This window comes from Euleptes europaea, chromosome 9 (assembly GCF_029931775.1).
Source record: "Euleptes europaea isolate rEulEur1 chromosome 9, rEulEur1.hap1, whole genome shotgun sequence".
NCBI classification, from domain to species: domain Eukaryota; kingdom Metazoa; phylum Chordata; class Lepidosauria; order Squamata; family Sphaerodactylidae; genus Euleptes; species Euleptes europaea.
In genome coordinates, this window is record NC_079320.1 from 16,069,230 (window position 1) to 16,092,570 (window position 23,341).

General features: G+C 45.3%; 1 protein-coding gene across 1 annotated transcript in view; it reads left to right on the plus strand.

Moving 5' to 3' along the window:
• The window catches only part of HERC3 (HECT and RLD domain containing E3 ubiquitin protein ligase 3), a 54,784-nt gene that overhangs the window by 27,524 nt on the left and 3,919 nt on the right, over nucleotides 1-23,341 (plus strand). Inside the window, exons 9-23 of the mRNA XM_056855194.1 lie at nucleotides 806-882; nucleotides 1,287-1,411; nucleotides 4,635-4,694; nucleotides 6,465-6,576; nucleotides 8,440-8,629; nucleotides 10,234-10,397; nucleotides 10,934-11,047; nucleotides 11,814-11,837; nucleotides 11,933-12,022; nucleotides 14,424-14,594; nucleotides 15,573-15,716; nucleotides 18,103-18,269; nucleotides 18,563-18,629; nucleotides 20,504-20,586; nucleotides 22,953-23,136. Coding sequence (XP_056711172.1) covers nucleotides 806-882; nucleotides 1,287-1,411; nucleotides 4,635-4,694; nucleotides 6,465-6,576; nucleotides 8,440-8,629; nucleotides 10,234-10,397; nucleotides 10,934-11,047; nucleotides 11,814-11,837; nucleotides 11,933-12,022; nucleotides 14,424-14,594; nucleotides 15,573-15,716; nucleotides 18,103-18,269; nucleotides 18,563-18,629; nucleotides 20,504-20,586; nucleotides 22,953-23,136 — 1,772 coding nt within the window. The remainder of the gene's footprint in view (nucleotides 1-805; nucleotides 883-1,286; nucleotides 1,412-4,634; nucleotides 4,695-6,464; nucleotides 6,577-8,439; nucleotides 8,630-10,233; nucleotides 10,398-10,933; nucleotides 11,048-11,813; nucleotides 11,838-11,932; nucleotides 12,023-14,423; nucleotides 14,595-15,572; nucleotides 15,717-18,102; nucleotides 18,270-18,562; nucleotides 18,630-20,503; nucleotides 20,587-22,952; nucleotides 23,137-23,341) is intronic.

Consider the following 23,341-nt stretch of genomic DNA (forward strand, 5'->3'; position numbering starts at 1 on the left):
AGTTAAAGCTATGGCTCATCTACTCCATTCCTCAAAATGAAACATACGTTGCTCAGGTCAGCGTGCAGCAAAAGGATGTGATTTAAGATGATCCCTCGGCAATGACATTCACAGTTTTTGCACAGGCAAAATGGCATTAGTGCTTTGTGTCAGTTTCCCAAATGTCGGCAGGAGCAGATTAATGTATGTGCTAAGGGTGTGCACTTTCCTCAGCAGTCTGAGGTTGAAGGTTCCTCTGCGTGAGCAGAGAGTAGTTCTGAGAAACTACGAGGGGCCCAAAGTCAGCCAACAGGCTTCATGTGGAGGAGCGGGGAATCAAACCCGGTTCTCCAGATTAGAGTCCGCTGCTCGTAACCACTTCATGACTCCACAGATGGAAATTCCTTCAGTCGTGGGAGATTTTGTATGGGATCCCACCTTGTGAGCCAGCATGGTATAGTGGTTAAGAGCGGTGGTTTGGAGCGGTGGAGTCTGATCTGGAGAATCGGGTTTGATTCCCCACTCCTCCACATGAGCGGCGGAGGCTAATCTGGTGAACTGGGTTTGTTTCCCCACTGCTACACATGAAGCCAGCTGGGTGACCTGGGGAAGGCACAACTCTGTTAGAGCTCTCTCAGCCCCACCTATCTCACAGGGTGTCTGCTGTGGGGAGGGGAAGGGAAGGTGATTGTAAGCCGGTTTGAGTCTCCCTTAAGTGGTAGAGAAAGTCGGCATATAAAAACCAACTCTTCTTCTTCTTGTGGTTCTGAGGAAGCAAGGTGTGTGTTTGCTGAGCCATCGCTAATGTGTATTGTTTTCTTCACAGATCCGTGTAAATATGACATTGTTCAACGTATCTTTTCTGGAGGAGACCAGACGTTCGTTCTTTGCTCTGAAAGGGAGGTAATATAAAGTCGTTCCTTTCCTAAATGGGGGGAATTTAGAGTGATCATAAAGAGTGATCCCATGCACTGTAACTGTGGGATTTCCTGGTTTGGCCATTCACTTTCTGCATGCAATAAAATATGAAGAATGGGCAGGGCATGATGAGAAAGTCAGTATCTCAACATCCCTTGGGGTAATGTTCCACCATTTTTTGGGAGGAGTTTAGTTCCTGGAAACAGCCTACAACCTCCGTGTAAGTCATCAAGCATTGCCATGTTCGTTTATTTGCATTACAAAATCAGCAGTGAAACTTCCTGCTTAGTGAGAAGGCATGCCAAAGAGGCAAGAGAGAAGCGCAGGATACATGTGTCATCATTTCTCTCTCTCTCTCTCTGAATATTGTGAACTACATCTTCTTTCAGAATTCTGTGCCTGCTGATGATTTCCGAGCCATAAATCAAAGTGACTACACCTGCTCAATTAATGATGAAACGATTGACATGTGGAGACACAAGCTGTCAGAGAGGAACAACCCCAATTCAGTAAAGTATGTTGCTTGCTTATCCTATGTTTTCAAGAATGGCAGGAGGGTGACTAAAGGTAATGGGTTGAATCCCATAGATCTGTTCTGCTAATGACGGCATCCCTCTGCGCATGACCTCTTGGCACATTGGCTGAGCATGCAGGGAGGGACAGCAAGCATGAGCATGCTGGCCCCACCCCTTGCCTCTGTGCAATCACTGGGTCATCTGCCCAATGAAAACATGTGGAGGGAGTGCTTGTGCATGCGCTTCCTCCATGTGTTTGGGGACGCTGCTTTTCCAACATGACCAATGGTGGGGATTGAGTGTACACATGGTGCTATACTCAGGAGCTGGTGATCAGGTGGACGCAGGAGGTGGGGCCAGTGTCATTGCTTTGCCTCTTTGTGCATTGACTCAACATGCGGAAGGGTTGTATGTACAAGGCAAGTCAGTTCTTTCGTTTGGCACAAGGAGCCTTCTCCTGGTTCAGGGGGGCTCTTCTGCCTCTTACCGTCAGCAGAGAGCTCCTTGCTCCAGGGGAAAGTCCACCATTTGTGGAACAGATCCGTAGGAGCCAGCTCTATATTACGGTCCTTCAGTGGGCGGTGTGCTTGTTGAACCATTTCTTGTGAGCTTCTGCTGTGGTTCAGGCCCTTGGTTCAGGCAACGCTGTTGTCTATGAGATACAGGCTCCTGCAAACCTGATTCCATAGCTGCCTCCATATGCAGAGATGTACCTTGATGCGATAGCGTTGTGATGGGTATAGCTAGATGGAAACCTGGAAGCTGGTTCCCTTTTACCATTGGGCACCCTGATGTCATTCAGGTAGTGGGCAGAGGATGTGTTGCACTGTCTGGCTCCTAAGGCTTTGCGTCTTGGGTCAGATACAATTGCTTGCCCTGATTTTAGTCTATAGGGAGAGCACAGTTCAGACAATGGACATCATGGTTTGTTGACATCTGCTGCATTGCAGCAGTTGTTGGAGGACAAACCGTGGAAGCCAATTTTGTTTCCAGTCTGTTAAGCAGTTATTCGGTCTCTAGTTAGTGCTCTGCTATAGTGAAGAATCTTTTGGTAATTTCTAGCAGAGAAATGATTGGTGGACAGTTCACATGTGTGCAATGGGCAGATGGCGTTCAAGGAGACCTGAACAGCAGAGCTGAACCATTATAGTCACTCCTTTATTTACTTACTCCATTTGTCATCTGCCTTTCTGTGCAGTGGGGGCCCAAAGTGGCTTACATCATTCTCATCTCCATTTCATCTTCACAGCAGCCCTGTGAGGTAGGGCTGGACTCAGAGTGTGTGTGACTGGCCCAAGGTCAGTCAGCAAGCTTCCATGGCAAAGTAGGGAGTTGAACCTTGGTCTCCCAGATCCTAGTCCAACTACACCACACTGGCTTGCTAAAGAAAGCCGTTGCAGCTGTCCCACAGCCAAACATGTAGAGCCATTTTAATGCATTGGTGTAGCTGTTAAGGTGACCCAGAGTCGAATCCTGCTCATCAGGAAGTTCGTTGAGTGACCGCGGGCCAGCCAGATTCTCTCAGCATGAGTATCTCAGGATAAAATGGAGGAAGGGACACCCGTGTACGCCACCCTAAGCTCCTTGGAGGATGGATGGTGTAAACCGCCAATCAATACTAATCGGTCTGTTGCTGGGTGTGACGAGGGGGAGAAATCTCTCCCACGTCACCTACTTCGCTTTACCTCAGAAAACTCAGACACCAGAGGCTTTACCCAGTTGAACAATAAAACAACAGGATTTTATTATATTTCAAAGGGAAAGGTATGGGAAGAAAAACTAGTATTAAGGAAAGGTACAAAGTTTCTATACGTATAATGAGTTGCTCAACACATACAGATCACATGATATTTTATCTAATTTAGGTTTCCAACACTTTAAGGTAGCTTAGTCCCATAACCTGCACACAGAGGTTCATGTGTATATTCTGGTGCCTAAAACTAGGAAATGTAGAGATTCTCCCTTCTCCTTTCCTTTATCTCTCTGTAGAATTACTTCACAGCACTTAAAGTAATTTCCACACAGCACTTGGGCCAGGAATACCTCCTTCCCCAGAGACTATTCCTCCCCTCAGTGGCTACAGTAGGGACCTTTCTCCCCAAACTCTCTCTTTTGTCACCCTTCAGGTTTCTGCCCCAGTCACACTAGGCACAACCTATCGCACCGGAACCTGGAGTAAAAGACCCCTTCCAGCAGCTCCGAGTCTCTTCCCTTAAACTCGGCCCCACTTACAGTCACTGACATATACGAACCCTTAGTCTATCACACTGGGTTTTGAACATGAATATTTGGAGTGTCAAAGGAAGTAGACTTTAATTCTTCAGAAGTACTTCAGGCTACTTGAATGACAGCTGGCCGAGGAATTATTCTGGCAACAATTTCTGTGTTGCTGCTGTTCTGAACTGCAGATGTAATATAACAATAACAATAATAATAATAAATACCCTGCTCTCCCCTGGTGAGCCGGGCTCAGGGCAGCTAACATCATATAGGTGTACATAATATAATACAAAAGTTAAAAAAAATATCTAAAATCATAAACTAGGTTAATATATTCTATGCAGATGGCACCTAAAACTATTCCACCTTAGGGAGGGTGCGCCAATAACCACCATCGATGTCACTCAGTCTGGGGGTGGGGGGTGGGGAGAAGGATGGAGACAGAAGGACACAGGGATAGGGAAACACAGAAGGAAGAAGGGAAGGACAGGGAGGGCAGGGGCAAAGGGAAGGGAAGAAAAGAAAGGAAAAGACCAAGAGGGGAAAGGGAAGGGAGGCCAGGCTTTAGATGTGATTCCGTCACTGTCCTCAACCATATAGAGAGCGGCTTGCCATGTTCTGTTCTCAGCATCACTTGGAGGAGGACTTCCATTCTCTCTCCAGAGGCCATCTGGCAGTGCCCTGGAAGAACTTTGTGTGATGGGGGGTGGAGTGATCCACGTACCAAGCTGCTTGAGGCATTAAACAAATCATCATGTTCTGTTATGGATATTTTTTTTAATAACAACATGTTTAAACTGTTTTGCGCAGCCTGCACATGGCTGTTACACTCCTACTTGACCTCCTTTTTTCTTATTCAAAATATTTTTGCCTAAAGGAATGTAGGAATGGGAGCAGTTGAACTCTTTAGGAAATAACAAAGTAAATGGTATATGGAATGAAATGCATTAAGGTGGACTTGTAACCGGTCTCTTGGTGTCTCTTCCATATCGCTCTAAGCAGTGAGGTCGTGCAAATCCTGTCCTCCGCTGCCTGCTGGAATGGGAGCTTCCTAGAAAAGAAGTAAGTGACCAAAATCTTCATGGGGGAAAACCCACAAATAATGTTTGCTGTCGGTCACTCATGGTGCGTGTGTTGAAGAAGCAAATGCAAAACAAAGATTAGTCAGTGCCAGTTATAGATCTGTGACTTCCTGGCAAGGGAAGGGGCTCAGATTTTGAGGTCATCTTACCAGGAACTTCTCCTCTGCAAATCCTGTTGAAATGAATGGGAGTTGCCTAACTGGGGGCCAAATGTGTGGATTGGAAAGGGGTGTCAGCTGGTCAAGAAGTGTCTCTTTTAGAAGGGTTTTAATTATCGTTGCAGGCAGAAGGAAAAGCCGGAACGGTGTAGTGGTTAAGAGCGGTGGTTTGGAGCGGCGGACTCTAATATGGCGAACCGGGTTTGGTTTCCCCACTCCTCCACATGCAGACAGCTGGGTGACCGTGGGCTAGTCACAGTTCTCTCAGCTCCACCCACCTCACAGGGTATCTGTTGTGAGGAGGGGAAGGGCAGGAGATTGTGAGCTGATTTGATTCTTCCTTAAGTGGTAAAGAAAATCGGCATATAAAAACTAACTCTTCTTCTCCTCCTCCTCCTCCCTGGCTGACCTCGCACCTTGCTGGCACAGTTTCTCTATAGATAGACTCTGCGCCATTGCATGATAGATGCCTCGGGGAATGACAAAGCTTGCAGAAACCTTCCTAGCTCCATCGTCTGGGTTGTTATGGCGATGGTAGTTATGTGATCCTAGGCTATGTTTAGCTCTGTGTCTCCCAAGAGCTTTAGCAATAAACTGGCAAATGTGGGTTGTGATTAAATGTAGCCTCTTCCTCATGGGAGCCGCTGCTGTTGATGCACCTCACCTTGTTATAGTATGCCAATTCCCAGTCCGAGAAAGTCTAGCTTGGCATTAGGGACTGTGATAGTCACAGAGAAGTTGTGTGTTACCTGCTTGATTTTTCACAGGCATTGCTTGGGAAGCACATGATGCAACCTTTCAGACACGTTGAAGGCCCCGAGTTAAATGCTTTTGTTAGCAGTACTGCAAGTCCTGTTGCACATTCCATGTAACAGAAAAAGAAGAGTTGTTTTTTATATGCCGACTTTCTCTCCCACTTAAGGGAGAATCAAACTGGCTTACAGACACCTTCCCTTCCCCACCCCTCAACAGACACCCTGTGAGGCAGGTGGAGCTGAGAGAGCTCTAAGAGAGCTGTGACTAGCCCAAGGTCACCCAGCTGGCTTCATGTGTAGGAGTGGAGAAACCAACCTGGTTCACCAGATTAGAGTCTGCCGCTCATGTGGAGGAGTGGGGAATCAAACCCGGTTCTCCAGATTAGGGTCCACCACTCCAAACTACCACTCTTAACCACTACACCAAGCTAGCCAAAGTATGCAATCCGTATCTTCACTTTTTTTACATTTGTTTTCCCATGTTCCCCACAACCCCACAGCAGCTGTGAGGAACTGCCTCTAAAAGAAAAAGAGGAGAGCAGAAACTGAGCACCAAGGGAGGAGGAAGGACTCCTGCCCGCCCCCCCCAAGCAGTTTTCTCATGCAAAGATTGCACCGGGGGGGGGGGGGCTATTTTATGAATTTTGCCGCTCGGCATGCACAGATACTCCACATGGAGCAACAAAATTGGTGAATTAACTCCCCCCTTGGAGTTTGTGCATGAGAAAACTGCTAGGGGGGGCAGACAGGAGTCCTTCCTCCCCCTGTGGTGTTCCGCGCCCATTTAGACTGCCTTTCTGGTGTCTCATGCTTCTTTCTTTCTTGCTCTTTGTTTAGAATAGATGAACATTTTAAAACTAGTCCCAAAATCCCAGGGATTGACTTGAATTCCACCAGAGTGATGTTTGATAAGCTAATGACAACTCAGCATTCCATCTTGCTTGACCAGGTACGAAGCTCAACCTATGTTTAAAAAAACTTTGTTTTTTTAGCAAGGAGATGTTTCTTCTTTAAAGCTTGTATGCTGGAAAAGATTAGAGCTGCAATCTCTTATTAAACTATTGACTCATACTTTATTGAAGACTAGGTGCAATTAAAACTATAGTTTTTACATTCGTGTTTAGAGGTACACCCGTATGATCCTTCTCAAATATCTGTTTAATGACCAGCTACTGCTTGTTCTGAGCAAGTCTGGACCAGGAATGTATGATGGGCAGCAGAGAAGGTTTAGACTGAATAAGGGTGCTTAATTATCTAGGACCTGCTGGAGCCAAGGGCTGGGAGGGTTTTGCAGAGGAAAATCAGTGGATGAGGTTTAGGGTAAAGCACAGTTCTCTTGCCCAAAGCTTCTCTACTTGCTTTCAGGCCCTTCTGGGCCTGATTTCCACAGGAGAATCGACAGGTGCAGAAAAGAGCAACCAAAAGGATTAGGGGACTAGAGCAAGTGCCCTATGAGGAGCGGTTAAAACGCTTAGGGCTGTTTAGCTTGGAAAGAAGGCAGCTGAGGGCAGACATGATAGAGGTCTATAAAAATATGCATGGTATGGAGAGAGTGGACAGGGAGAAGCTTTTCTCCCTCTCAAAACTAGAATGCGGGGTCATCTGCTGAAGCTGGAGGGTGAGAGATTCAAAGCAGATAAAAGGAAGTATTTCTTCACACAGTGCATAGTTAAATTGTGGAACTCCCTGCCCAAGGATGTGGTGATGACTGCCAACTGTCAACATATGTCAAAGTTATGCCTAGTCTGCAGTTTGCTAAACAGATCATACTGATCAGAGTGACAGCTAAGTCATGTGATGAGGCTGGTCTGATCCAGTTTGTACAGCCAGGAATGGGGATTTCCAGAATGACTCATCTCAGGTGAACTGTGATTGGTCATGAATGTGTATATAAGTCTGTATAGTGAATGTGAGTTACCTATTGCCTGAAATATATATGCTGGCGGAGCATGCTGTTGCTCAGAGCTGTGAATTTAACAGCCAAAGGACTCTGTGTAAATATTGTAAATAAACTGTACATAGCAGAACTGCATGGTGTGAAGTTGCTACCAGGTAAACTCCTGAAGTCCAGACAAGCTGTGCGCGACACCAACTTGGAAGGCTTTAAGAAAGGAGTGGACATATTCATGGAGGAGAAGGCTATTCATGGCTACTAGTAAAAATGGATATTAGTTATGATGCATACCTATTATCTCCAGGATCAGAAGAGCATTCCTATTATATTAGATGCTTTGGAACCCAGAAAGAACAATGCTGCTGCAGTTGTCTTGTTTGTGGGCTTCCGAGAGGCCCCTGGTTGGCCACTGTGAGAACAGACTGCTGGACTTGATGGGCCTTGGTCTGATCCAGCATGGCTTTTCTTATGTTCTTAGATAGGCTTTAAAGAAAAGGGCCTGTAATCCCTCTGCTCCATTAAGCCAGGTCGGAAGTCTTCCTCCAATCTAAGGGGCCTTCCTCCAGCTGAAGTGACTCTTTTTCCAAAGAAAGAGCCTCTTAAGCTGGAGGAAGTCAGGAAGTTCTTCCTGCCTAAGGTAGGGTACTGCCCAGAAGGTTGAGAACACAAGTGTTCAGTCTTCTGTAGTTCTGCAAAGCTCCTGGAGGTTTTTCAATGCTGATGTGTGTGCAAGAAACCTTTTTAACATGAGTCCTGGTCCAAAGGCCTGTTAGAACAATCCCATATCTGTTTCTTTTGTTTATGTTGACTTTGTGGTGCCCAAACCATACTGGAAAGAGCTACTGGAAAGGTGTTGGCTCTCGAAAACAGACTTCCATCTCTGCCTCACTATCATCTTGTTCTTTTTCTCCTCCCTAGGTCTTGAAGAGCTTTGAAAGCTTTTTGATCCCTCAGCTCCCCAGCTCCCCACCAGATGTCGAAGCCATGAGGATCTATCTGATTCTCCCCGAATTCCCACCATTTCAAGATTCCAAATACTACGTAACATTAACCCTTCCCTTGGCAATGGCCATACTGCGCCTGGACAGAAACCCCAGCAAAGTCTTAGGTAGGAGATGTCACATTTTTGGGTGTGTGTTTTATTCTTCATGCTTTTTTTTAGTGCATTTTTATCCCATCCTTTCTCTAGGGAGCTCAGGTCAGTGTGTATAATTTCTTTCCCTCCTCACCTTCACTGTATCCTCACAACAACCTGTGAGGGAGGTTAGGTGAAAGAGGTCTCCCAGTGAGCTCAGCAGCCAAGATAGGGCCTTGAGCCTGGCTCTCCCATGTATATCATTGCGGCACTGCTACGGCACACTGGCTCTCCTACATTGCTGTCTTATGTTTCTTTGAGCCTAAAATTGTTCACAAAAGAGCTTCATAGGTCAGCAGTTTGAAAGGGTGACCTTGAGCCAGTCACCCTAGCATTACCTACCTCACAGGGTCGTTGTAAGGATAAAAAGGAGGAGAGGCGAACAACATATTTTTCTAAGGTAGTTAGATTTTTTTGCCTTCCACAGGTGCAATTTCTGGCATTTTATAGGAGACACTCTAACATAATTTGTTTTCTGGTGTATATTTAATTCTTCAGGGGATGCCCAGATTTGTTTTTCTTTCTTTCCAAGCTAATGTGCATCATTCTGGTGGTCTCAGTGCTGCATTTTTCTCAGGGCACTCCTTTTGACTCTCAGCCTCTGGAAGCTAGTGCCATCTCAGATGCCTCTTCCTATAGTGTGGGAACCCTGCTGTGGGCATGTATTTCCTAGTGGCTGTTGGTCTTCTGCAAAATTAGTTTGTCATACCACTACTTTCACCTAGAACACTAGACATACCTTACTTTTGTCTTTTATGTTAGTGCAAACACTCCCCATAGTCATGGAATTCATTGTAATTATGTTGTCTTCAACCAAAGGGGGGCAATTCCTAGATACTGATTGGAGGCTTCGGCTATTTGGCCTTGCCCCACACTGGGACATTCCATGCCTTGTCCTTTTTTGCTCCTTTCCTGACAGAAACCCCCATCACTGGGGGATGCCTTTCTAACCCCTCAGCAAGGTAATCTGTTTTTATGTCTCCCCCCCTACAAAAACAGTCATCTTTACAAAAACAGCAGTAGACTAGAAAAGAGCAAGAGTCCAGTAGCACCTTAAAGGTTTACAAAATTTCTGTCAGGGTATGAGCTTTTGTGAGCCACAGCTCACTTCAGATAGACTGCATATATTTAGCAATGGTCTCTTAGTTGCATATATACTGTTGGGATTTTATTATCTCTTCTCTCCAGAGAGTCTAACTACAATTTTATAAGCCTAAGGTTGAAAACCTAAGCATATTTACTAGGGAGTACATCCCAGTGAACTTGGTGGGATTTACTTCTGAGAATGCATGCTTAAAATTTTCCATGCAAAGCTTGTAGAAGGATGTCGAGTTTGCAGTCTTATGCAAACTACTGGGGAATAATCCCCCCTGAATAGGTTGGCATTTGCTTCCAGATAAAGAGGACGGCCTCTGAACAATTGCTTTCTCTAAAAGTGAAAAGTGGATCTTATTGAAGATGTTGGGATTTTAGTCACCGTGGCTGAGCCAGGGTAGCAGTTGTCATAGTCTTTAATTGCCATCTCTTTCAGTGGGATCATAAATGCTACAGAAGCGCATTCTTTCTTGTGTTTTTAGATAACTGGTGGTCTCAGGTGTGCCCCACATACTTCTTGAGGCTGGTCGATCTCTATAAAGGCGCTGTGGTTTACCTTTTGCATGGGAAAAAAACATTACTGATCCCAGTCTTGTACAGCAGCTACATCACAGCTGCCCTGCGACTTCTGGAGAAACTTCATAAAGTAAGGGAGCAGAGCATGTACACATGGGCCTGCCAGCATGGTCCTCTGCGTGTGTTTGGAATGTCTGTGGTGGGGAATAGAGTCTCCCTCCCCTCCCCTCCCCTTCCCTTCATCAGGGGTTACATGCATAGAACACAGGCCATAGAAACATGAACCATGTTATCTGTACATCTCCATTTTGTGGTAGAGAGAGCCTGTAGTTCAGGGAAGCATGTGTTGGGCTGTTGGCATATAGATCTCAGTCCAGTGGATGAACACCTGTGCAGATGTGTTATGGGAAATGGCAGATCGGTATAATCCTGGTTTCTCCTTACTACAAGCACCTTCTGCACCATTGATGGAAGGCTTGTGCTAGTCAGTAATATTGTTGAGCTCAGGGCCATAGTTTCCCTGTCCTAGACTTGTTAGGGTTCGAGATATCAGAGATACATGTTAGGTCTTATTTTTCTGGCTTCATACTGCTGTGCATGAAGGAATTGTTCATTGCTTCTCTCCAAACTGATAAATTCTCCTGTTTTGACTTTTCCCTAAATCAGGTAAATCAGAAAGTTAAGCATGTAGAATATGACAAGTTTTATATCCCAGAGATTTCCAGTCTGGTGGACATTCAGGAAGACTACCTGATGTGGTTCTTGCATCAAGCTGGAATGGTAAGAGTCTTTGTCATCAGATTGCAAGGGGGCTGACATACAGCAGAGATTCCCATGACAATACACTGTATATATGTTTATGTATAAATATGCATATAAGTAAAATGGCCTCAATCAAGCTTCCTCCTCCTCCCCCCGTAATGGTCTCGGCACCCCAAAAAAATCACTGGATTTGTGTTTGTTGGAATAGCAGATTCCTTCTGTTGTATAAGAAACCTTTTTTTTAAGGTTTAGGAGGAAGAGGAATCAAGGAGGTAGAGCTTAACTGGCCTTGGGAGGAGGCTAGCTTATCTGGTAGTAGAGAATGTGCCATTGGCAGAAGAGGCAGGATGCTGGAGAAACTCCCTGGGCCAAAGGAAGCTGCCTTATACTGAATCAGACCCTTGGTCCATCAAAGTCAGTATTGTCTACTCAGTCTGGCAGCGGCTCTCCAAGGTCTCAGGCGGAGGTCTTTCATATCACCTACTTGCCTAGTCCCTTTAACGGGAGATGCCAGGGATTGAACCTGGGACCTTCTGCATGCCAAGCAGATGCTCTACCACTGAGCCACAGCCCTTCCCCTTCCCCCAGAATGAAAAAGTAAAAAGGAAACCCTTAAAACTGCCAAGATGAAAGTACATGCGGGTGTAAGGTATGGGGGAGGAAACTTTTCCCATCGGGCTCTCTCTTGTTGTTTTTGTGAGTATGGCTGCAGCTTGTGATGTAGACCTCCATGAAGTCATCTAACTGGAAGCTCACGTATTGTTCTTTTTCCTCCCCTTCGCAGAAAGTGCGGCCGGCGATCATGCAGGTAAAGAAAATCCCGGCTAACTCTTGCCGAAGTAGCTTTCAGCAGAAGCCTAGCTGGCACTTTTAAAAAATTGAATTGCTCCTCCTCCTTTCCAGGATGCCGTGACCCTGTGCTCTTACCCTTTCATCTTTGATGCCCAAGCCAAGACGAAGATGCTGCAGACGGACGCTGAGCTGCAGATGCAGGTATCTGGCTCTCCCTCGTTCTGCCTCCCTGGCCCTGGCTCATCATGGTTTTTCCCAACTGATAAGTCTTCTCTGACCTGCAGCTGTGTATGCAATCTAGCAAGAATAAATAGCGGAATCATTGGGGTTTTCACAATACAAACTGTTTTATTATTTGTTTTCAGGCTCCAAAGACCATCATAAAATGCCTTCATATTCTGTACAGCAGATAGAACTGTTGAGCATGTGTGATAGGTAGCCATTAATCTCTGGGGAGGAATGCACAGTCTGTGTCATATAGTGGGTGCAGATTTGGAAGGGCAAATCAAATCTCAGCTCAGCTGTGTGGTTTGCGGGAAGATCTTGGGCAGTGACTTTGTTTCAGCCTTCCCATCTGTAAAATGGGTGCCGTACTGCCAGCCTGTCCTACAGGGCAGATGCAAAGATTGATGAGTTCATTTGCATGCAGCGTGCTCAGCTCTTAGGAAAAGCTAATGGCAGTAGCTAATTAAGGCAGTGATTCGTTCAACATTGGAAAGCCTTTCTCTCGCTAAATGCTTCTGTGTGGTCTTGATGAATGTGCACGTGTAGAAGGAGCAACTCCCTACACCATGGAGACATTTTGGCAATATAGAGAACAAGAGCTCTTCCTCTACTATTCAAAGTTTTTAGGGGGTTGAGCAGGCTGATCTTTGCTCTACTCCCTGTTTAATGGACTTATTTTTTTATGTATTTGAGTAACTTATTACACTGCTATTCTCCCTGAGAGGGAGCCAACTTGCTTGCAAAAATACCTGATTTTTTAAAAAAAAATTAAGTGAAAATGCAACAAAACAAAACAGAAGACTGCTGCCAGTGTTTCTCTTGTTCTAGAACATGGGTTCTCAACAAGGGGGGAATTCCCCCCTGGGGGGAATTTTAGGGTTCCGGGGGGGATTGGGACCACTGTTCAACAATGTGTGATGTCCTGTAGATTATGTACAATCTGTAAAATTGTAGTTTGTTTTTAATTTAATCTGCAATGTTCAATAAAGTGTATCTTGGGAAGGGGGGAATTATATTCCGAACAATGGTGAAAGGGGAATGGAGCAAAAGAGGTTGAGAACCACTGTTCTAGAACAAATTTAGTCCTTCTTAAACTGTTTTGGATGCCTTTTCCTTTTTCTCTTTTAGTTCATTTACATTATCCCTTTCTTGCTTACCTGGGGTAGGTAAAGACTCCTTCCTTGTCGGTGGGATTTTGTGGCTTTCATAATTGCAATTTGGAAGAGCAAATGTTTCCAGTAGATGGTGCTAGTACAAAGATTAGCTGCTGAGGGGCTTATGTCTACTTCTGATGTGAATAGATTTCTCTCGGGGGGAAAAAGTTACAAGTCTGTGTATGGAAATCGCTGTAGGTTAAGGTTTTACAGGAAAGATCCCCAAACACGATTCTGGGGCCCTGATGGTTTTTGATGCTGGATCTCTCCCACAAAGTCCATATGGGGAGACACATGGTATCCCCCCCTCCTTCCTGTTTTGTAGTGATAGGGATTTTTTGAGGGAGTAGATGGGCACTTTTCCTGTTTTGCTCTAATTATCCTCAAATACAGGGAAGGTTAGAAGGAGTGAAGAGGGTACCCCAAGCTGTAACTAGTTTTGTGCGGCAACTGCTTTGACAGTGGGACACAGTGCTAGGGTTGGGACAGCTTCCCTGTTAAGTGGACTGTCGGCAGGGCTTGTTTTTACAACCCTCAGTCCCTCCGCATGCTGTCCTTACGTCTGGGTTTTTAGGGAGCAAATGGTACAACGGACAGGGGTACAGCTCAGCCCAGGGGGTCTCCCTGGTCCAATGGCCACCGCAGATATAACGTTGCTTAATCTTCCAACCATGATTAAGATGCTAGACTAGATTTAAAAAAAAGGAGGTGCCACAGAATGAAATGTTGTGTCCCACCAAGAGTCCTGCATTGACTGTCTTCTGGACTTTTTTCTGACTGAGAGGAGTGGAACTACCAGCACCTGGACTGTTGCCAAGCATAATCCTGAGAGACGATCCATAAAGATAAAATTGTCAATAACGTTGAAGGCTACCAAAAGCCCCAAGAGGAAGGAACAGCAACTCATTCCCCCATTCTGTTTCCCCCCGAAAGGTGATCTTCTGGTGTACAGAAGGGCTTGGATCCGGTGGTAAAATTCCACTCATGGAAAGGGGGCCAATTCACCCTTCCATTGCGCTCCCCTCAGTTTGCCCCTCAGAAATGACCCGGTTCCCGCACAGGGGGACTACCATTACCTTTTTAATAGACATCACCCCTTCCTTCCTCCCCCCCCTTTTGAATTGGGAAGACACTGTCTTTCTTGCAGGAAGAAAGGATAGAGGGCAGACAGAAAAACAAGCCAAGGCCCCCTTGTTCATGGTTTCCTTGTCCCTGTGTTGCAGGTGGCAATTAGTGGAGCGAATCTGCAGAATGTTTTCATGCTTCTTACCCTGGAGCCCCTTCTGGCACGAAGCCCTTTCCTTGTTCTTCACGTCCGTAGGAGCAACTTGGTTGGCGATGCCTTGAGAGAGTTGAGCATCCATTCAGATATTGACTTGAAGAAGCCTTTGAAGGTAAGATCCCATCAGTTTTTTATTTCCCACATCATCTTTGTGGGAAGCTGTATTTGTGGCTCTGTTCAGACAGCTGCATACAAACTGGCCTGACCACAAAACCTGCTTAGCTGTGACATCTGACTGCAGTTAGTTTAAGGAACCAGGTTGGTTGGTTAATGTCAAGCTGGGATTTTCAACTAAGGTTTGAAGATAGATTCAGAAGGTGGCCTTGTTGGTCTGCGGTAGAACAGCTGGATTAGAGTCCAGTAGCACTTTAGAGACCAACAAGAATTTTGGGTATAAGCTTTTGAGAGTCCAAGCTGCCTTTGTCAGATAGTTTCTTAACTGCAATTGGTTCAGTGCAGTTGGTTCTAATTGTGGTTTGTTCTGACGTCTGAAGGGGGATTTGAACATTAGTGTCCCAGAGTCCACTACACAACACTGGTTCTCTCAACGGCCGAGCAGCACCAGTCCTCTAAACCCAATTATTGGTGGTGGAAAGTGCCATCAAGTCACAACCAACTTATGGTGACCCTTGGTCTCCCATCCAAGAACTAACTGTGGCTGACCCTGATTGTCTTCCAGTATGTGATGAGATTGGGCTAGTCTTGGTCATCCAAGTCAGGTCAAGCAATTATTGCCCAAATATAAATGACCCTATTGCATAGCAAAAATTATTCTTGGTCACCAGTCTCTAACAGTCAAAAGAGACATAGCAGAGGGCACGGAACCCCATTAACTTGTTAAATTTTTATTGTGATTTGGATCAGGGCTTCGTGAGAAGGGAAGAGGAGATTTAACTCTGCAACCCACACTCTGTTTTGGTCATTGAGATTGGGATTTCCGTGCTCTTATTAGCAATTTACCTTCAATAAACTTCAAGGTCTATGATCTCCAACACATCTGTGTTTTGGCCCTAAGCCCTTCCTTTCACGCAGGACTCCGGCTAAGACATTTTCACTGCTGATGATGTCATTTTTCTTTACACTACATCAGGTGATCTTTGATGGTGAGGAAGCTGTTGATGCTGGCGGAGTCACAAAGGAGTTCTTCCTTCTGCTGCTGAAAGAGCTCCTAAATCCCATCTATGGAATGTTCACATACTACTCAGAATCAAACCTGCTGTGGTTCTCAGATACCGTAAGTCGTTGGCTTATTTGTGACTTAGAGGCTGCCTGCTGCTTTGTCTTCTACCACCAGCATTGTGGGATGTTGGGGGTTGTCTTTCTGACAGCATCCTCCATGCACTGGATAAAAACAGTGAGGGTACGCAGAGGAATGTTATTGGTGGCTACACCCAAGGTCCAAAACTCAACTGTATCCCACACTTCAATCTCATATTTAAAGTACCTATCCAAGAAGCTACCACATTGATGTTCCCGACTGAGTTGCTTGTTGCTTAGAAGACAGGATACTGCAACTAGGGCAAAAACCACACGTGTGAACGAGCTTCTAGTCCCTAGTCCCACACCCTAACCACTACGCCATGTCGACTGCCAATCTGCTTTATAACCTTAGTCTATTAAACCCAATGCTATGTGCACCAGGCAGGGCCGGATTTAGATTTGATGAGGCCCTAAGCTATTGAAGGTAATGGGGCCCTTTATATGTCCAGCTGTCCTTTGTCAACAACAAATTGTCGCTGTTTTTTGTGTTGAATATATGCTATATGGTAATTTATGGACCTAATAGGTATCTAAAGCCATTTGCACATAAAAAAATACGTATTTTATCAAATGTACATACAGTTTTTTTTCCTTTAATTTTTTTTTGGGGCCCCAAGAGAGTGGGGCTCTAAGCTCTAGCTTGTTTAGCTTATACGTAAATCCGGCACTGGGGGCTTTCGGGTTAGGGAAGACTGCCTGTGGTGTTGTGGTGTAGTGTTTAAGAGTGGTGGTTTGGAGCGGTGCACTCTAATCTGGTGAACCGGTTTGGTTTCCCCACTCCTCCACATGAAGCCAGCTGGGTGACCTTGGGCTAGTCACAGTTCTCTCCTAACTCGCTCAGGCCCTCCTACATCACAAGGTGTCTGTTGTGAGGAGAGGGAGGGCAGGAAATTGTAAGCTGGTTTGATTCTTCCTTAAGTGGTAGAGAAAGTCGGCATATAAAAACTAACTACTCTTTTTCTTTCTGAGATCTTTTTAACTGGCGATGCTGAGAATGAGATTCAGAGATTTAATAATATAAACCCCTGTGTTCTACAACACTTAAAATGTTATGCACTTCTGGATTTCAAAAATTCTACATAAACGAATTAGCTGTGGCTTGCCATTTGCTAGACTGCATCCCCTTGTATCGTCGTGCATGATTCCAGTGCTGATCACAGTGCATAACGCTAAACTAGACCTTCAGGTTTAAAGAGGGGAACCCAGATGCAACTCAGGTTCTGCGCAGCCACACATCAGTTGTGGGAACAGCACTTGGGGGAGTTATTTCCTCATTTTTGCTGCTCTGTGTGCACAGAATACTCCATGTAAAACTGCAAAAATGGAGAATTTTTAGAAAAATATTATTTTTAAAATTAAGATTCTATCCCACCCTCCCCAGCAAAAGCCGGGCTCAGGGCAGTTCACACAATAACATAGATTATACAATAAAACACAGTAAAAACTTATTAAAACAATGATTAAAATCTGCCCCATGAAATCAATAAATAGAGAACAACATGAATCAGATGGCGCACTTCACTGTGACATATAGGCAACAGTAGCGCCGGCAGGTAGTCCTAGCCCCCTCCCCCATAAGACGGAATAAATTCAAGGGGGTAGGGCAGGGTAGGAAGGACATCATTGATGGAAAGAAACCATAGCTGGCCTCAACCATAGGCCTGGTAGAATAGCTCTGCTTTGCAGGCCCTGTGGAAGTCCTTAAGGTCCAGCAGGAGCCTGGCCTCACTAGAGAGGCTAGTCCACCAGACAGGGGCCAGGGCAGAAAAGGCTCTGGCCCTGATTGAGGCCAGCTGGACACTCCCCCCATGGTGACATTCCCCCCATGGTGACATTCCAAGCCCATCTGGGCTCTCCGTTATTTTTTAAAAGCCATTGTGTGCAGCTACTGTGTGTCTATGGGGTACCCAGCCTGGCCAGGGAATCTGGACTCTGCTCTTTAAAAACCCAAACATCTAGTTTGGCCCATAGTTCTAGGTCTAGTCATGTGTGAATTGGGCCATCCTAAAGATCTAATACTGCAAAACAAATTTCTGTATGTCCTCTAATATAATTCTTGTCCATTGTGTGAGCTCACATATTTGGCCATTGGTCATTGAGGGTACATTAATCCTATATAAAGATACCCATGTGTAGCACATGCATATGTGAGCCAGTCCTCAAGGTGAAGTATTTCTGCACTTTTCTGGTTTCTTTGTATGCCCACTGATTTTAAGTAATGATTTAAGAATATTTTGCACTGCTTTTCTCCACAAAGCTTCAAATGCCTTGTAATCATATATAATTCAACTTAAAGGAGGGTCATAAAGAGAAACATCAGCTCATCCCACTGACAGCTTTTTTCCTCCCTATGGCTGAAGTGTTTTGTAGAGCACAACTGGTTTCATCTCATCGGTATAGTCTGTGGGTTGGCCATATACAACTTCACCGTGGTGGATCTTCACTTCCCTTTGGCTCTGTACAAGAAACTCCTGAATGTGGAGCCCTGTTTAGAAGATCTGAAGGAGCTGTCTCCCATGGAAGGAAGGTAGAAAGCTCTAGAAGTATGCCTTTCCTCTACATTTTTGCTTGACTAAGCCATGTAGAATTGCAATAGTGTTTTAAAAACTTGAGAGAAGGAAGACATTGCTGTTTTGTAAGAGACGAGTCCTTTTCCTTTGCTATCCTTTTGGGGTCCAGAGAAGATTCTGGACCCCATTGTGTGAAGCCAGTACTTTTTGAGAAGGAGAGTTTTTTATTTAATGTGCAGGCAACATCCATATCTCAGATGTCTGATTCCCCCACTCTCCCCTTTCTGTCTTTCCTTTGCCTCATATGTAGGAGCCTTCAACAGCTTTTAGATTACCCTGGGGAAGATGTTGAAGAAACATTCTGCCTGTGTTTTACAGTAAGATCAATGAATATGTATTGAGAGTGTCTGTGCAAGCCATTTGAAGCCCTTTGGGATGCAGTACATTTTGGCTCCGAGTCAGACCTAGATCTGTTCATCAGTTATGCACCATGGACACAATCCAGAGAACTCTTAGCTTCATTTGAAAAAGTCCCATGGATTTTAAAGAGAGTTAAAGCGGACTTGATTTTTATCTGGTTGCAATTGGCTGCTGTCCAGCTATTTGGTATGGATGCAAGGATCTCCAGTATAAACCCCTTCCACATGCAAGGCTTATTTTGGTAGAGGGAGACAGTTTGGAACGAATGGAGCTGTCCTCTGTTGAAACAAATAGGGCAATGCATATTCTTAGGAGTTTTATGTGCATGTGAGAACATGCCCAGGGCTATGAATCCAGCCCTTTGTGGTTCATAGCAAAGTCTTAACAAAGAAATGGTATTTTCTTAGGCATGCTTATTTGACATCCTCTGGAAAGGTCAAAATCGGACAGATGTAGTATTTTAAGGCTATGCCTGTCATTTCTCCATTTCTCACAACTGATGGAACCATCTTCCCAAGAGAAGCTGTGCAACTGTGCAAGTTATGCAGGGCAAGCAAATGGTAGAAAGATTGCACAAAGCAAGGAGAGGCAACTGGGGGCTTCGAGGACCCAGTGCTGCCCTCGGGGTTTCCAAGATAACCTCTGATCCAAAGGACCACCCCCTATGCTCCCCACAGTGCAATCCTAAACAGTATTATACCATTCTAAGTCCATTAAACCAGTGGGCTTAGAAGGGCATAATACTGTGCTGAGAGACAGTCAGAGGGTGCGTTAACTTCTTCTCTCTGCCCACTGTGGACAAAAATGGGCTGCTGCAGAGGTCTCCCCGTGCATACCATAGCCATTCACTCCAATGTATGATCCAGGACAGTACAGTCTGGTCCAATCTGGAGTTTGGGGCTGCAGAACGACTTATTTGGGACCCCAGATTCCTGGTGCCCCAAGTGGCCCGTTAACAGAACTGCCGCATTGCCGTTCTTGGAATGAAGGCCTAAATATGTTACCAGACTTAGAATCCAGAGAGATGGCAGGGGACAGATTTCATTTATAAGAAGTCAATCTTTACCTCCAGGATTTTTGACCGATATTCTGCACAATTGCTCCTTTATTTAAAAATATGGAGATGTCCAACAAGCCATCTTAGCCAGTGGCGGACCTATTTTTGGGACCCTGAAGCTTGAACTTTTATGGGGACGCAACCAGCAACAATAGGGATTCTGTGTTCAGTTTTGGGTAGGTTTGCATATGTGCACTCTATTGGTATTAGTGCTGTAAAAAAAACAAAAAAGGTAGGCCCATGGTTTATTATGCATCTGATCCTTGCATCTCCTCCTCACCTGGCCAGCCCAGACAATGAACCCATCCGTTTATTTAGCACTCAAAGACCAACAGATCACAAGCAAAAAGGAGAATAAAACACATATAAAACAACAAAATATCTGAAGTCATATATAACATTCATTTCAGTTTTCACATTTTAAACAACTAAAAATATAGGTTAAAATTTTAAAAGACAATACCATTAAATGCCATAGACAAAAAATTTGCAACCACCAAGGACACGTTTGGATCAATATCTGCCAGTATCTTAACTACAAACTCTTGCTTGGTATCAGGGCTCTATTTTTGAATATATCTATAGATCCATATGATCTATAGATATATAGATATATATCTATAGATCCAGATGAACAAATGTGGTGAGCACAAAAACTAGTGCTGTTATAATCAAGCTCTTGAAAGGTAGCTTCATGTTTTTGTTTTCGCCTGAACTTTACAGAGTAAAGCAGTTATTGTTTGTCGCTCTTTTTTTTTTGGTGCGGAAAAACAGATATGCCGAGAGAGCTACGGCGTGGCAGAGCACAAGAACCTCGTGCCCTACGGAGACAAGATTCCAGTGCAGAAAGACAACAGGTGTGCTGCAGTCTGGGCTGGTTGCTGTGTGCCGATCTTGGGAGTCGCGTGGGACCCTTTGCTTCCATTAACGCTCCTTCATGTGTACAGAAAAGGGGTGGGAGTGGGAGAAATTAAATGCCAGGAAAATAGTGGTGTAGGGAAGGGCAGCCATGAAGGAGCTAGAAAAGATTCTGAAGTGTAAAGATGTGTCACTGGCCATCAAGGTTAAGTTAATTCATGCCATCGTATTCCCTATTACTATGTATGGGTGTGAAAGCTGGACAATGAAGAAAGCGGACAGGAAGAAAGTAGACTCTTTTGAAATGTGTTGGAGGAGAGTGTTACGGATACCGTAGACTGCCAAAATAACCAAACCAATCAGTGTGTTATAGATCAAATCAAGCCTGAACTGACCCTAGAAGCTAAAATGACTAAACTGAGGCTATTGTATTTTCGTCACATTATGTCTTTTCGTCACATTTTTCACTGGAAAAAAACGTCATGCTAGGAAAAGTTGAGGGCAGCAGGAAAAGAGGAAGACCCAACAAGAGACAGATGGACTCAATAAAGGAAGCCACAGCCCTCAGTTTGCACGATCTGAGCAAGGCTGTCAAAGACAGGACATTTTGGAGGACATTGATTCATAGGGTTGCCATGAGTCAGAAGCAACTTGACTGTACTTTAACACACACACACACACACACACACGATCCACAAGGGAAAACATGTGGAGGGGGGGAAATAGACTTTGACAGAGATGAGAAATGTCATAAGACAGGGTCCAGTAATCTGCCGCTCCATCTCATTTCGTGACATTTGCCTTAGTCCTGGGGGAAGGAAATGAAAACCTAGCATCTTGCTCATTACTCTGCATGCTTTATGCTGCACTATTTGCAGGAGGCTTACCTTGGCAAACACGGTTTGGAACTTGGTGGGTTGAAATCGAAGCACCTCGAAATGTTAAGTTGAATGAGGAGGGGATGCCGTGGGCAGTTTACAGCTCGTCTGTCCCTGCTGGGCACTGGGATGCCCAGAGTTGTTCAAGCTTTGCAGCACTAGTTGGACGTGGGTGGGGAGGGCTAACCTAATCTCGTCAGATCTTGGAAGCTAAAGCCCTGGTTAGTATTTGGATGGGAGGCCACCAGAGGACGTCCAGGAGCACAACACAGAGGCAGGCAATGGCAAACCACCTCTGAACGACTCTCGCCTTGAAAACCCTACGGGGTTGCTATAAGTCGGCTGCGACTTGAGGGCACTTTCCGCCACCACCACAACACAGTAACCCAGATCGTGCAGCAAGAAAAGCTAAATTGTGGAATTAAGGATAGATAGTGAAATGTGAACGAGTCTGCAGACATTCACTTATTTGAAGGAATTAAGCCAGCCTTGCGTAGCTTGAGAGTCACTAAACACAACATAGCCTGCTGACCATCTGTGGATCCCTGCCAGATGCTGTACAACCCTCCGGTTTTTTGTGGTTCCACATGAACACCTGAAGCTGCCTTCTACCGAATCAGACCTTTGCCCCATCCAAGTCAGTACTGTCTACTCAGACCGGCAGCGGCTCTCCAGGGTCTCAGGCAGAGGTCTTTCACATCACCTACTTGCCTACTGGAGTTTCCGGGGATTGAACCTGAGACCTTCTGCATGCCAAGCAGATGCTCTCCACTGAGCCACCGCCCCTCCCCCAAACCAGTTAGGCTGGCTTGCTGTGTTGGGCTTGGTGGGGCCCCTTGCGGGCTTCCAAGGCTCGGGCTATCCTGAGATTTGCTCCTTAAGTACTAGAAATCATTCCTCACTCTGCTGGCCTCCAAGACTGGGTGTGTGTTTCTTTGCTATTCTGCCCTTCCTCTCAGGAGCTCAGGGAGGTTCTCCCCTCCCCATTTTATCCTCACAACAACCCTGTGGGGTGGTTTATGTCGAAGGAAGAGTAGGCTGGTCACCCAGGGAAACCATGGCAATGTGCGGATTTGATCCCTGGTCTCTTATTCTTGAGTCTGACACTCTGACCACAAGATAGAAGTTCTAGATTAGATGCAGAAGCTAGTTGCTTCCATGTGTATCTGACGCTCTTCTGAGCAACTAGATTTGATTCCAGTAGCCACTTAGAAACCAACAAGGTTTTCAGGGTGTGAGCTTTTGAGAGTCAATGCTCCCTTTGTCAGGTATCCCAAAATCTTGTTGGTCTCTGAAGTGCTACTGGACTCGAATCTAGTTCTTCTACTGCAGACCAACACGGCTACGCTCTGAAACTATCTTCTGAACAAGTTTAGGAGAAGTTAAAAAAAAAAAGTTCAGGGTAGATGCCAGGGCCTTCAGCGGTTCCTTTTCCCTCTTACTCCTGTATAGCATAGTTACCAGTTGTGTTTCTCCCATCCCCCTAGGCAGGAGTTTGTTGATGCCTACGTGAATTACATCTTCAACCTTTCCATCCACGAGTGGTACATGGCTTTCTCCTCCGGCTTCCTGAAGGTGTGTGGCGGGAAAGTCCTAGAACTTTTCCAGCCCACTGAGCTCCGGGCCATGATTGTAGGGAACAGCAACTATAACTGGAAGGAACTGGAGGAGGTAAGCAAACCGTCCAGGGCCATTTAATGTCTTGTTTTCTGCTGTGTTCTGAAGCCTCGCAGAGGGCAGCACTTTCCGAAGCCTTCGGAGAATATCTGACAGCTCCTTTTAGCTGGACAGCATCAAAGAGGGCCTCGGTCTCCTGAATTCATGACATGAATTCATTACATCCATGTGTTTAATTCTGATGAATCTATGCCCTTAA